The 13,953-nt window shown below is 37.4% G+C and overlaps 1 protein-coding gene across 2 annotated transcripts in view; it reads left to right on the top strand.

Moving 5' to 3' along the window:
* Positions 1-3,933: 3,933 nt before the first annotated feature.
* LOC132590039 (SITS-binding protein-like) overlaps positions 3,934-13,953 on the top strand; it is a 61,388-nt gene continuing 51,368 nt past the window's right edge. For both annotated transcript variants that reach the window (XM_060262874.1, XM_060262873.1), the window contains exon 1: positions 3,934-4,498. In XM_060262874.1, the coding sequence (XP_060118857.1) occupies positions 4,034-4,498 (465 nt within the window). In that variant the 5' untranslated portion in view covers positions 3,934-4,033. The remainder of the gene's footprint in view (positions 4,499-13,953) is intronic.

Below are 13,953 nucleotides of genomic sequence, written 5' to 3'. Positions count from 1 at the left end.
CATCTTCCACTATATTTTAATGTATTCTTTTTTCTAATGGCAAACTGGAATTACATTTGTGTGTGTGTTACATGTTTAAATCAAACCTCTGAGAAACCTATGCCCTCATTTTAACCCAGAGACTGAACAACAAAAACATTACAACAGACTCTCATTTATTGCACTTCACACCCAGGATACTAAATGGATTTAGTACATGGACATCAATCTGCTTTATAGTACCCTTCATTGTTGTTTCAGTCCAGTTAAAACTAAAACAAACAAACACCAGACCCCAACTTGTGATTCTTTTAATCTGCTAAAAAACTTTGCCATGACTCTGTATACTAACTCTTTGCCCACTTTCTCTATATTTAGAAGAAGAAAAAGAAGAATTGCAGATCTATACCCCGCCCTTCTCTGTGAATCAGAGCAGCTTACAATCTCTTTTATCTTCCTCCCCCACGACAGACACCCTATGAGGTAGGTGGGGCTGAGAGAGCTCTTCTAGAAGCTGCCCTTTCAAGGACAACCTCTGCCAGAGCTATGGCTGACCCAAGGCCATTCCAGCAGCTGCAAGTGGAGGAGTGGAGAATCAAACCCAGTTCTCCCAGATAAGAGCCCGCATACTTAACCACTACACCAAACTGGGATTGCTTGCCATTCCATACTATTGTCTGATGAAATGTGCTTAGAGCACATGAAAGCTTACATTCTGAATAAAACTTTGTTGATCTTAAAGGTGCAACTTGATTCTTGCTCTGCCCTACTGCTTCAGACCAACACGGTTGCTCACCTGGATCTTTCTCAAGAACACAAGTAGTTTCAGTCCAGACTTGGGCCTTTGCTGTAGCTGTCCCAGTGCTGTGGAACAGCTTCCTAGAAGGGGCAGTTCAGGCACCTACCTTTACAGTCTCCTGGCAAGAGAGACTGTATCAAATAGAGCTATGGAGGACAGTTATGGGGCATCTTGAATGTTATACATGTGGGTCCTAGTTTATCTGCTTTAATGGTATGTTTTAACAATTTAATGAACTATTATTTTGTACTATATTTGTTCTTAACCTACTTTGGATCTTGATGTGGGAGGATATACATACATATACCAAATAAAATAAATTATATAAAATGCAGATAACTGCGTTTGACCTATCAATAAATGTGTTTGACCTATTAATAAAATCGCTACATATGTGTATTTTTTTCCAGTTGAGAAATTATGCTATCATCTGAAGTAAAAGTAAAATTTCACTTCTGAAAATATACCTATGTTTCCACTGGGAGTGGACAAGCCAATTAACCCCAAACTTAACAATTCAAACATATGTTTGGATGAATATTTAATCAGCTTCCGGAGACTTTCAAGTATACATGCACAAAACTATGTGCTGTTATTATCCCTGGGTAATATTCTAATTTTAAGCTTCTTCTTGTTTGGGGCCCACCATATACCTGCAAAGAAATTAGCAGTGTCTTCAAATCAAACTTAGTGAACATTTGCTCTCTGGGTACACAATGACTGGAGCCATTTCCCTAAACAGTAACTTTAAAAAATGGAAATAAAGTAGTGTTATGGGTTACACATAACATAAGGATTATATCAAACCTGACCAGATGCTGAGAACCTTAAATCTGCTGTTCTGGTGTCTGATGAGTCTGGTCTGTCAGTGCCTCCTAAACAGAACCATACCCTTCCAAGCCCATTGACTTCAATGGATTTAGAAGGGTATAACTCTGCTTAGATTGGCACTGTGTATCACTGCATGCTTTAGGATGTCACCAGAAGGCTTCTCGTCACTTTTGAAAAGCCACTTACAGCAGCATGATTGTTCAAGGGCATCCACCCACAAATGTTGTTGATAGATCAGCACTAAGCTTCCTGATTTTCAGCAAGAGGCTTTCCAAGTTTTTGCTAGCAGTATTTTAGAAGCCTTGGATTACACAGGATCAATCTGCCTGAGGAACTGCCGATGCTTTTCATTGGACTTTTTAGCATTACCGCTACCTTCTGTGAAATGCCACTACAGATTACAGACCACGACTGCATATAACAAGGTAAGACTTCCCTCACCACATGTCCATGAAAATGAAATTAGGTTTACTGTATCTAGTAATAAATTTCCTTCCCAACCTTTTCATTGGAGCACAGGTTGCACAGAAAGAGCCCCCCCCATAGTTAGAAATGGGTTTGATAATCACCCTTTTTGGTATTGTTGCCAGTTATTTTTAGTGGAAGAGAATTCTGAGGATTGAGGCCCCCAACTACAGATTGGAGGTATCCAGTGCTTTAATAAAAGAGTGAATCTGCCAAGGAAAGCTGATTCTGCAGCCTGTATGCACCATGGTGTGCACCACAGAATCTTTTACTAGAGAATCACACAGAAAGGACCCAGGAGAGGAGGCTTCTTTCTTCTAGCATTCTTTTGTAACCATGATGACCCAGAGAACTTTCTTAATTTTATAAATAACTCAGATTCCCCAGTGGATCAATAGCAGTTAGGCCAATGAGATTTTCTGAAGTCTTAACTGGGCTTTGGGTCATGTATGTACTTTTTTTTTTTTTTTGGCATTGTCTTTGGTTATAAAATGCGTTCTCAGATTTCCTTAATCCCTGTTTGAAATATTGACGCAAAACTTTCAGATCATTATTACATGTAAAATGTGCTGTTTCCTTATGCAGTGTACAATGCGGCTGACTCCCCACAGGGGCCATTTCAGTTTGAGAAAATGCCATGGGGGAGAAGGCAGGAGTCTTTCCTTGCCTTTCATCACAATTCCACGCTGAACTGGACTCCTGGGGACTTTAAAAATGCTTTTCACTCTGCAGCAGCTGTGTGATTGCAGCAAAGGCGAGCTGGATCAGAGAGCTCAAACCCAGCTCACCGCAATCTGGGTTCTCTTACAGTCAGGGCTCCCCCCCCCTTTTCTTTTCTTTTAAACCTGGAGAAAGAGGTGCTGGAGCTCTCAAGAGGAAAATGAAGGAGAAACATATGGGTGCTCTTCATGAACTTTTAAACAGTTTTTGAGAGTTTTGTTTTCACAAAGAGGTTCTGGAACTCCATTCTGCCATGTTTCCCCCAGAAAAAAAGCCCTACTAACAGTGCAGTTCTAAATAGAATTACACATTTCTAAGCCTATTGATTTCAGTGGTAATAGAAGACTAACTCTATTTAGAACTGTGTTGTTGATTTTTAAATTTGGATTTAACAACTTAGTCAACAAATGGCAATACTTTTTAAGTGAAGGGGAACTCTGCTGGGCTCCTTTTGTGCCTCAAAGGGTTAAATTAAAACCTTACACGAAGCTTGTAGGTTTTAACTCAGTTGCCACCACTTACCTGTCCTGTGAGCAGACTCTCTGCTGCATAGTATTCTGGTTATCCCTAATAGAGTTCCCAGGTCCCCTGCCACTGGTGGAGGATAGACAGGTAAGGTTGCCAGATCCAGGTTGGGAAACTCCTGGTAATTTGAGGATAGAGCCTGGGAAGGACAGGGAATTCAAATGGGTACAATGCCACCCTCCAAAGCATCCTTTTTCTTCAGGGGAACTGATCTCTGTAGTCTGGAGATGAGCTGTAATTCTGGGGAATCCCCAAGTTCCACCTGGAGGCTGGCATCCCTAGAAAATGTTATGCAACTGACAGAATTCCTGATTAGGCACAGTCTGATATGCCAGAGGAATGTCACAGCTCAAGCACCTGAGACAAATCTGGTAGGGGCAAATGCATCTGACACCACATAGCTGCAGCTATATTTTGCAGGCGCTCTCTCTTTATGTTTCCAGCACAGAGTTGGCTGGAATAGCTTTCCCAGACTTAAGTTTCTTTTTGAATAATACAGTGAGAAGTGCTAGAAAAAAACATTGAATATTGTTACCTTTCTCCTCCTCCTCCTCCTTTTTCTTTTCCCCATGGGTGGGACAGTATGAAGGACTTCATGGACAGCAGGGGGAGAAAAAATAAATTTTGAACAAAACTTCCTGCAAAGCTCGTAAAGGGAGGGCTTTGTGCCCTAACATTCTTTGCTAAATCCTCTTTAGTCCTGCATGCGATAAAATGCCTCACAATCGTCCCAGGCACCCAAGTGCAATCCCAGAGGTGGCTTGGGATGCCAGGCTGAAAGAAATGAACGAGACCTGGAAAGGAGGGGTTGCCTGCCTTGGGGTGGCTGTATTCTTTATGATGACCATTGGGATTATTTACTGGCAAGTGGTGGATCAGCCAAACAAGAACTGGATTCTAAGAGGAAACACGAGCGGTCTCATATGGGAGCGAAAAACACACTCCCTCATCTTGCAGACTCTGAAAGGTGAGAAAAACTTGTTGGAGATTAATGTGCGCAGCTTCCAGGATGTAGAGGTGCCTTTTGTGAAGAATTTGTGTGGGCTAAACAAAACAGAATTCTGCTATACCTGGGATGGGACAGCGAACCTGAAGATTTCCTTGGAGTCCAGCCTTTCTTCCAACACAGAGTGCTACAGCATAAACTGGACCCCTCAGCATTGCCAGGTTAAATTAAAGGTAAGTAAATGCAGCCTTTGTTTATTTCACAAAACAATCTGAAAGCTCTAAAGGACAGAACTTTTATTAAATGCTGTGCTGATGCTGATACAAGCAAAATAAATATCTTGCAAATAGACTTTGGATATGCTAATTATAACAAACATATTAAATGTAGCTTTTGCAGTAATTCTAGAAGACTGAGATATTTGTGTTCCCATTTTGTGAAAATCCTGTTAAAGACAATACAGTGGAATTTTCCTACATAACTTCTCTGAGCATCTCCAGGGTGTAATGGTAACTATGAGATTGTTTTCTCATACAGGAATAAATAAAACAATAAAACAAGAGATCCACAATTAAATGATAGTTCAACTGTAGCTGCAGTGTGGCAGTGTTGAGTGGTTAACCATACAGTGGAAGATCCACATCATTTAAAGAAAACTAAATAAATATATAAAATCACAATGGTATCCAAAAATAACAGGTCATTTGCCATGCTGTTCTCCCAGTTACTTGTGAGATGACGGCAGTTCCGTCACAAGCCTATTTCCTGAGGTTTAAAAATTGCTTTGACGTAACTATGGAAATAACAAATCTCTCTGCAGCAGCATTATCTTTAGGGCGTAAAATTTGAACTGCAATCTTAACTACATATTTGGAAGCTTTCAATTGAAATCAAGGGGATCTTTGGTAAATGCTTTATGATTTCATACTGATGATTTTCATCAGTATGAAAATATTTGACAGGAATAACTGTACAGGGAGGCATATAAACTTGTCTACTATCTGGATTTTTAGCATTGCCTACTTCAGTGCTTGGAGAGGTTCACATAATAAAAACCAGTCATACTGACAGGTAACAAATTGGAATCCTATTTAAGACTGTGACCCCAAAAGAACTTGGACATAAGGTTGTTTTCACCAATTACACCAAAGAATTCCCTTCAGTCCAGGATTCATAAACTAGGAGTAATAGAAAAAAGAAAATGAAAATGAAATTAGCATTCCAGTGAATGTAGGTCTCATCTGAATTGTAAACATGGGAAATGTAAACTAATATAAGCATCTTTCACTAAAGTAGCTTTTGAATCAATGGGAAGTCTGCCCATCTTTCTTGCCTATCTATTGTGCCTCTATATGTATTGCATATGTCTGATTTATTTGAATTCACTGATATGCTGGAATACTTGAAATAAATGCAAAATCTGCATAGTCAATATGTTTTCCATAAGTGATCATTTCCCATTTGATGATCCTGTAAAAACCAGATACAGAAAAAAAGAAGCCACACAGTAGACAAGGATACTATGAACAACTCAAATTAAATCTATACTTTTAAGCATAACGATGACATTGGGTCAAATTCTTCCACGATAACAAAGGCTAGAGTTTGCCTGGGTTTTTAGAAGCATAAGGCATTATTACACCATGTCCAAATCCAAGTCCCGTACTGAGGCCAGACTTCTTCATAGGTCAGGGTTTCGAAAATCCCTTTTAAGTTTTCAAACGCAAGTCCCAGACACTTGAAAGGAACTTGCTGAACTTAGTATTATTATGGGAAAGCATTTTTAGGCCCCAGACTTGTATCTAGGATTTGTTTCTGGAGGGTGCATCAGGGGATGCTAATTTAATTAACAAAGTTTAATCCAGAGGATAAGGTGGTAGGAGGACAAGGAGAGGGTATGACTGGCAGATTTGGGAGAGGGTGCCACCCCCATAGTCCTTGCCTAGTGACAGCCCTGCCACAGAGACTAATAACTGAAAATAAAAGAGCACTCCAGTATATGGTGTTGATTGATTAAAATAAGCAAAATAAAATTTTGCTTTATGATGCCAATTACCTACTATTCTTTTCTCTTACTACATTAGCAGGCTCAGAATGAAGAGCAACATCCATATAAAAGAATGTTATATCAGGAAAGGGAAAATAACACTGGAGACACATAATAATTTGAATCCACTAGAAAATTTCTACTTGCTCAAAAGGAAAGATTTTCACTGATTTTCTCCTCCTGTGGCAGATCTCCAACTCCCCACTCATATGGTTCCTGGCATCCCATCCCTCAGGTTTCAAAAACCTGCAAAACATGTTTACCTGAAGCAGTAACAGGTTGAGTGTTCATTAAATACTCCATAACATAGACTCATACTGGCTCCAAAACTCTGAACAAACTATCAAATGTTAACATGCAGATTCTTGGAGGGATTTTAATAAGGTACTTTTAAATGACTAAAATGTTCTGGTCAATGTCTGTGATAGCAATAAACTAAACTAAACTAACTGAACAAACTATTGTCTATCTCAAGCTTTGGTCAAAAAGTGGGAAGGAAAGAAATTAAGCTGTGTAAAAGTAGTTTCAAAAATTAGTATTTTTCTTGAATTCCGGGCCGTACATCTGCATCTGCTTAGGAAACCATATCTCCTTTTCTAAAAGATACATTTAATGGATGCTAAGCTGTTTCCACACAGCATGTAATTTAGCACTGAATTGGACGTTTGAGGTGAGTTTGCATCTGATTCATGCTGACAGTAGATGGCATCCTCCGTTAAACCCTTCTGTGCTGCAGTGTAGACGTGCAAAGCATGTCTGTGCTCTTACTTATTTACTTACTTACTTACTTATTTATTTATTTATTTATTTATTTATTTATTTATTTGTTTGTTTGTTTATTTATTTAATGATTTATATCCCGCCCTTCCCAACAAGTGGCTCAGGGCGGCTCACAACACAAAGTTTCACATAAATAGAATTTAAGCATAAAAACAGTTAAAATAATTAATACATTTAAAATTTTAAGACATTTAAACCATTTAAAACATTAGGGACAGCAGACATCTAGTATAACTACACTGTTTAGTGCGCATACAGATTACAATGGAGAAGCAGAGGACACCATAGTGGGTGAGATAAGTATGTACTAAATAAATGTCTGTCCCCTTAAGCCCTGCAGGGACATACACCCAGGGGTTATTTAATAGAAAAAGATGTGCCAGAACTCTAGCACAACTTATTTGCATATGCCACCCACCCCTGACATAATTGGAAGGTGTACTAAATTATATCAGCTCAGCATCTACTTTAAAATGCTGCTTGAATTCTAATTGTCATAATAAAACCTTACTCCCACCATACTTTTAAAATGACTTTCTCCTATGTGGCCCACAGTGGCATGATGAAGATTTCCACCTGTCTACTTTATATGTTTTGGTTATTTCCCCATTTTTGTAGGGGGAAATATTAGAAAGTTTGTCAGATCTTAGAGTTCAGCAAAATTCTCACAGGGGGTTTGAACAATGGAGCCCAGAAGCAAGTATTTGGGGGGCGGGGAGAAAGAAAGAGCATAATGAAATTTAGAGGTTCCAGAGCTCCGCTCCTGTGAGCACCTATCCAAAATGAGGCCTGCCCTCAGGGCATCCACATAGCAATTTGTATTGGCTCTGTGGTATGCTTTGAAAGACTCTTGTATGTTCAGCCTCTGCATTCCTTTGATGGTGTTCCACTGTTGATCTTTATATGTAAGCAACACAAGCTCAGAGAGTTCCAGTGTTTCCATCTGACGCCTTAGAAAAGAAGGTAGTATTTTTGTATTAGAAATCAATCACTGATTGAGTCCAGTAGTATATAGTATTTTTTCAGAACAAAGTTTGAGTCCAGTGGCACCTTTAAGACCAGGCCCGGTGCCAGGGTGAGGCGGTGCGGGAGGCATGGCAAGGGAGGTGCCTCCAAGTGCACCATGCGTTGGCCCACCACTCTGGCCTTCCCTGGGTCTGTGCTTTGGAAGCACAGACCCGGGAAAGGCAAAAGCAGCTAGGCAGTGTGTGCCCTTCATGAAGCCTGGCTTCCCTGGGAAAGACAAGTTCCAGGGAGCGCACACACTGCCCAGTCACTCTTGCCTTCCCCGGGTCTGTGCTTCCAAGCACAGACCCGGAGAAGGCAAGAGTGGATGCGTGGTGCATATGCAATGCCCTCTGCAGAGCCTCCCAGGAGCCTCCACTCAGCCCTGAGGAGTGCATGCACCGCCACGGCCCACACTGCCCTGCTGCTTTCACCTTCCCGAGAATGGTGGGGTGGCATGGGCACTCCAAGGCATGCATGGCAGGGCTGCCCCACTCCCATGGCCAGGTGGCGCCCTAGACAGGTGCCTACCTGGGCTACTCAGATGCACCAGCCCTGTTTAAGACCAACTGAGCTTTCGTTTGCATGCACACTTCCTCAAATATAATGTTCTGCTGCTTCAGACCAATAGTATGTTTCAGTAACTCATTTTAGCTATTAGAAAAAGGAAACCTGAAATTAGCCCTTTGAGACTAAATCCTTCTCTCTATCCTCACTTTTACTTTTGTTCAATTGTGTGACAGTCATCACAGAAATGGGACTAGGAGCTGACAAGCTTTACTAGGCAAAGGAGATGAATAACTGCTAATGCTTATATCTTCAAACATTCCCAAATCCCCTTTGAAATGTTTCTGGGCTTTCACATAAATGGCCTCAAGCGATTCTCTAGTGATTGTGCAATCATGTGGGAGGTAAACCCTTTGTTGATCCTGCTACTTAGGAGACGAAAATGCCTTTTTTTTTTGTAAAAATCACTTTTATTATTGCAATGTATTGTAATAATATTTATATAAAGAAAAACCATCAAAGAAAGCACTTATGCAAGAATAATACCAATACATTACTTTTCACCCCTTCCATCCCCCTTTTTTTGACTCCCGCTGGTGTTTACTTAAATTGCTAAAATACAATAACTCTTAAAAAACCTTATACTCTAATCTCTTAACCTTTATCAAAAGAAAAAGATACTATTAATCCAGTAAAAAACCAAAAACCAAAAGAAAAACCATTTCTTCTTTTCTTTATAACCATTCAAATGTTTTCAAACATCACTAAGTGTCCCTTTACTTTCCAATGTTTTTCAACATATATTTGAAATTTCTCCCAATCCATCTTAAACTTCTCCATACCATAGTCCTTTAAGATTCTTGTAAGTTTGTCCATTTCACTCCAAGACATAACTTTTAAAATCCAGTCCCATTTTTCTAGTTTTTTATCTTGCTTCCATAGCTGTGCATATAATATCCTTGCAGCTGAAAGTGGATACCGCACAATAGTTCTATCTGATTTCGGAAAACTTTCCATTTGTAATCCCAACAAAAATACGTCTGGAGATTTCTTAACATCATAACCTAAAATCTTTGATATTTCTTTCTGAATCATTTGCCAATATTGTCTTGCCTTTTCACATGTCCACCACGTGTGGTAAAAAGAACCTTAATGCTTTTTACATTTCCAACATCTGTCTGACATCTGATTACTCATTTTTGCCAATTTCTTAGGTGTCATATACCATCTATATAGCATTTTAAAGCAGTTCTCTTTAATGTTATAACATGTAGATATCTTCATAGAGTTCTTCCACAAGTGTTCCCATGACTCCATTTGTATTTCTTTGTTTATATTAATTGCCCATTTTATCATTTGAGATTTAACTATTTCATCTTCCGTAGACCATTTCAATAACAGTTTATAAATTCTTGATTTCAATTTGTCATTACCACCAAACAGCATTCTTTCCAATTGTTTGTTCTTGTCTTATACTTTCATTTTTAATGTCCTGTTCCACCAAGCTCTTAATTTGTTGCATTTGAAACCAATTATATTTATAGTCCAATTCTTCTACCGATTTTAGTTCAACTTTCTCATCATGCATCTTTAACAATTGTTTATATGACAACCACTTCACTTCAGAGATATCTGAAAATAACTTTATTACTTCCGTTGGCACAATCCAGAGCCGTTTTCTCTCATCCCCATATCTTTTGTATTTTAACCATGTATTCAACAAGTTTCTTTTTATATAATGATGTGAAAAAACCCGTCCATATTATTTTTCCCATAATACATATAAGCATGCCAACCAAAAATATTTCCTTGACCTTCAAGTGTCAGTAGTTTTCTGTTTAATAACGTCATCCATTCTTTAATCCACACCAAGCACACTGCATCGTGGTATAGCTTTAAATCAGGCAATTGCAGAGTGAAAGGACACTTGGTGATATTTGATAATGGATAAGTTATTAGCTATTTTTAATTTACTGGGAAAAGAATGATAGTTAAAATGAGAGTATGAGAAAATATTTTGTTCTTTCTTAAAAGATTATAATAAGATAGATAATATGACTTAATTTAGTAATATATTGGATCATTAATCGAATGAGGTAATAACCATAAAGAAGTATAAGTTCCTTTTTTCTTTTTAAATAGTTTTTCTTAAAATGTTAAATTACCTTTATTGCTTTTATATTGTAAGTAACACTGGGGAAGTCTTGAAAGGGAGGAGGGGAGGTGGAAAATGTGATGCAACATATTGACTTTTATTTGAGAGAAGTAAATGAAATAGTGATATAATATGTTGTAGAATAATAAAAATTGTTTTTACACGAAATCAGGCAATTGGAAACCTCCCCTTTCTTTTCCATCAGTCAAAATTTTCATTTTATTTCTTGGTTTTTTCCCAGCCCACACAAATTCTGAGATCTTCTTTTGCCATTTACTAAATTGTTTGTAATCCTTCACAATTGGAATTGTCTGAAATAAAAACATAATTCTTGGTAGAACATTCATTTTGATTGCAGAAATTCTGCCCCGTAAAGACAAGTTCAATTTATTCCATTTTAACAAATCTCCATCAATCTTGCACCAAAGCTTCTCGTAGTTGTTTTTATACAAATCTATATTTTTCATAGTAATTTCCACACCCAGATACTTTACTTTTGGAACAACTCCACACTCAGCTACACGTTGTAATTCTTCCTGTTGATTCTTTGTCATATTTTTCATAAAATTTTCGATTTTTCTTTGTTTATATAAAAACCTGCCAACTCTATATATTCTTGTATCTTATGAAGCAGCAATGGTATTACACAAATAGGATTTTCATTGATAAACCTTACATCATCAGCAAATGCTCTGTATTTATAAGAAATACCTTCCAATTTCAATCCCTCTATCTCCTTATTTTCTCTTATTTGCATGAGCAAAATCTCTAAAGTCATTATAAATATCATTGGAGATAAAGGGCAACCTTGTTTCGTACCTTTGCTGATTATCATTTTTTCCATCAAATCTGCATTTATACAAAGTCTTGCTTGTTGTTCAGTATATATCGCCTTGACCATTCTTATAAAATTTTCCCCTAGTCCCAATTTCTCCATCACTGCAAACAAAATCCCAATTCACATTATCAAAGGCCTTCTCTGCATCAGCAAAGAATAATGCCACTTCTTTTTCAGGGTGCTTCTCATAATATTCAACAACATCTATAACTGTTCTAATATTGTCTCTAATTTGTCTCCTGAGAAGAAATCCTGCTTGCTCATCTTTAATGAAATTATTCAAATGCTGTTTGAGTCTTTTTGCTAGTATCCTAGCATATATTTTATAGTCATTATTGAGTAATGAAATTGGTCTGTAGTTTTTTACATTCGTGGCATCTCTATCTTCTTTCGGTATCAATGAAATTACTGCTTCCTTCCATGTATTTGGCACTTTCCCATCAGTTCTTATTATATTCATCAGTTTTTTGCAGTTTTGGTACTCTGCAAGGACTTTGTAAAATTTTGCTGTAAAGCCATCTGGACCCAGTGCTTTTCCCAGCTTCATTGAGTTTATTGCTGCTTCAACTTCTATTTTTCCAATTGGTTCATTTAATACCTTTTGCATGTTTTCTGTTAAGGGATTTACTTGTATTTTCTGTAAATAAACATTTATTTTACTCTGCTCCACCTTTTGACATTGGAACAACTTAGCATAATATTTATAAAATTCCCTTTTAATTCCTGCCTGGTCCACAATATTTTTGCCATCTGATACAATTTTGTTAATAAATTTACTCTCTTTTTTTTCATTTGCCAAGCCAGGTATTTTGTAGGTTTATTTGCTCCTTCAAAAGATTTCTGTTGCAATCTTTTAAGATTCCATTCTATTTCTTTATTTAGCAGATGTCTTAGCTGGTTCTGTAATATTGTAATCTCCCTTATAATTTTCTTTTTCCTTGGTCACTTTCTAAGTTCCTTTTCCTTGTTAGCAATCTCTTTTTGGATATCCAACATTTGTTTCTCTTTTGCTCTTTTGTCTTTATTATTCAATGTAATTAAAATGCCTCTTATTACAGCTTTATACACATCCCACACCATTTGAAATTGTATGTCCTCTTTTTCATTTATTTGGAAGAAAGCTTTAGTTTCTTTTTCTAGAGATACCACTATATCTACTTTCTGTAGTAAATCTTCACTTATCCTCCACCTCCTAGTCTTTTTGGCATACTTTGCCGACCACATTATTGGGTTATGTTCTGCCCCCACTTTAGGAAGAATTTCTATTTTTTTCATCATAAGTCCAAGATCTTTTGTAGCCCATAACATATCAATCCTTGAGAAAGAATTATGTCTTGCTGAAAAAAAGGTGTAATCATGCTCCTTAGGATTAAATTTCCTCCAAATGTCTTCCAAACTTTTTTGATTCACTAAGTCAAAAAAAGACTTTGGTAATTTCTTTTCTTTGTTTCTTTTTCTAGATCTGTCTAAAATATTTTAACTGTTCCATTAAAATCTCCCATCACCATTATTTGTTCATATACCACTTGGTCCAATTGCTGTATAATTTCTTTAAAGAGTCCTTTGCCCCATTTGAGGCATACAATCCCACTAACAATGTCTTTTTGTCATTTAATGACACTGCCACTGCTACATATCTTCCATTATCATCTTTAAAAACCAGTTTTGGGTTAAGTTCTTGTTTTATGTAAAAAATCACTCCCCTTTTTTTTTCTTTAGCCAATGAAAAAAATTCTGTACCCAATTGCTTGTTCCATAAAAATTTGTAATCCATTTGTTTGATATGCACTTCTTGTAAACAAATTATATTACATTTTTGCTTTTTAATCCAATGAAATGTAGCCTTTCTTTTTTGTGGTGAATTTAGTCCATTTACATTCCAAAATAATAATTTGTAATCCATAATGATTCTTCACTTATTCTGTATCCCCAAAGTCCCTATGTTCCTCAAAAAATCTCCTCTCGTCTTGGACATTGTTAATTGCAATCCTCTTTCCTTCCAATTCAAAGCTTAGACCTTCTGGTAATAGCCATCTGTATCTCAAACCTTTGTCTCGTAGTTTATCAGTTAGTTTCTTGTACAATCTTCTGTCATTTATGACCTTTCTTGGCCACTCTTTCATAATTCTTACTCTGCTTCCTTCTACCTCCATTGCTTTTTCGAATTGTTTACTTAGAAGTTTTCCAACCATGTCTCTTGATACAAATCTTACTGCCACATCTCTTGGTAGCTTTTTTTGGGGGGGGGGGGCATTCATTGAATTGACCCTATATATATAGTCATAGGAATAGCTAGATTGGTCAGGCGCCATCTCCAAAAATTCAGCAATTATTCCTATTATATATGTCTTCAACT

Source organism: Heteronotia binoei, chromosome 21 (assembly GCF_032191835.1).
Source record: "Heteronotia binoei isolate CCM8104 ecotype False Entrance Well chromosome 21, APGP_CSIRO_Hbin_v1, whole genome shotgun sequence".
Classification (NCBI taxonomy): Eukaryota; Metazoa; Chordata; class Lepidosauria; order Squamata; family Gekkonidae; genus Heteronotia; species Heteronotia binoei.
This window is presented reverse-complemented; position numbering and strand designations above follow the sequence as displayed.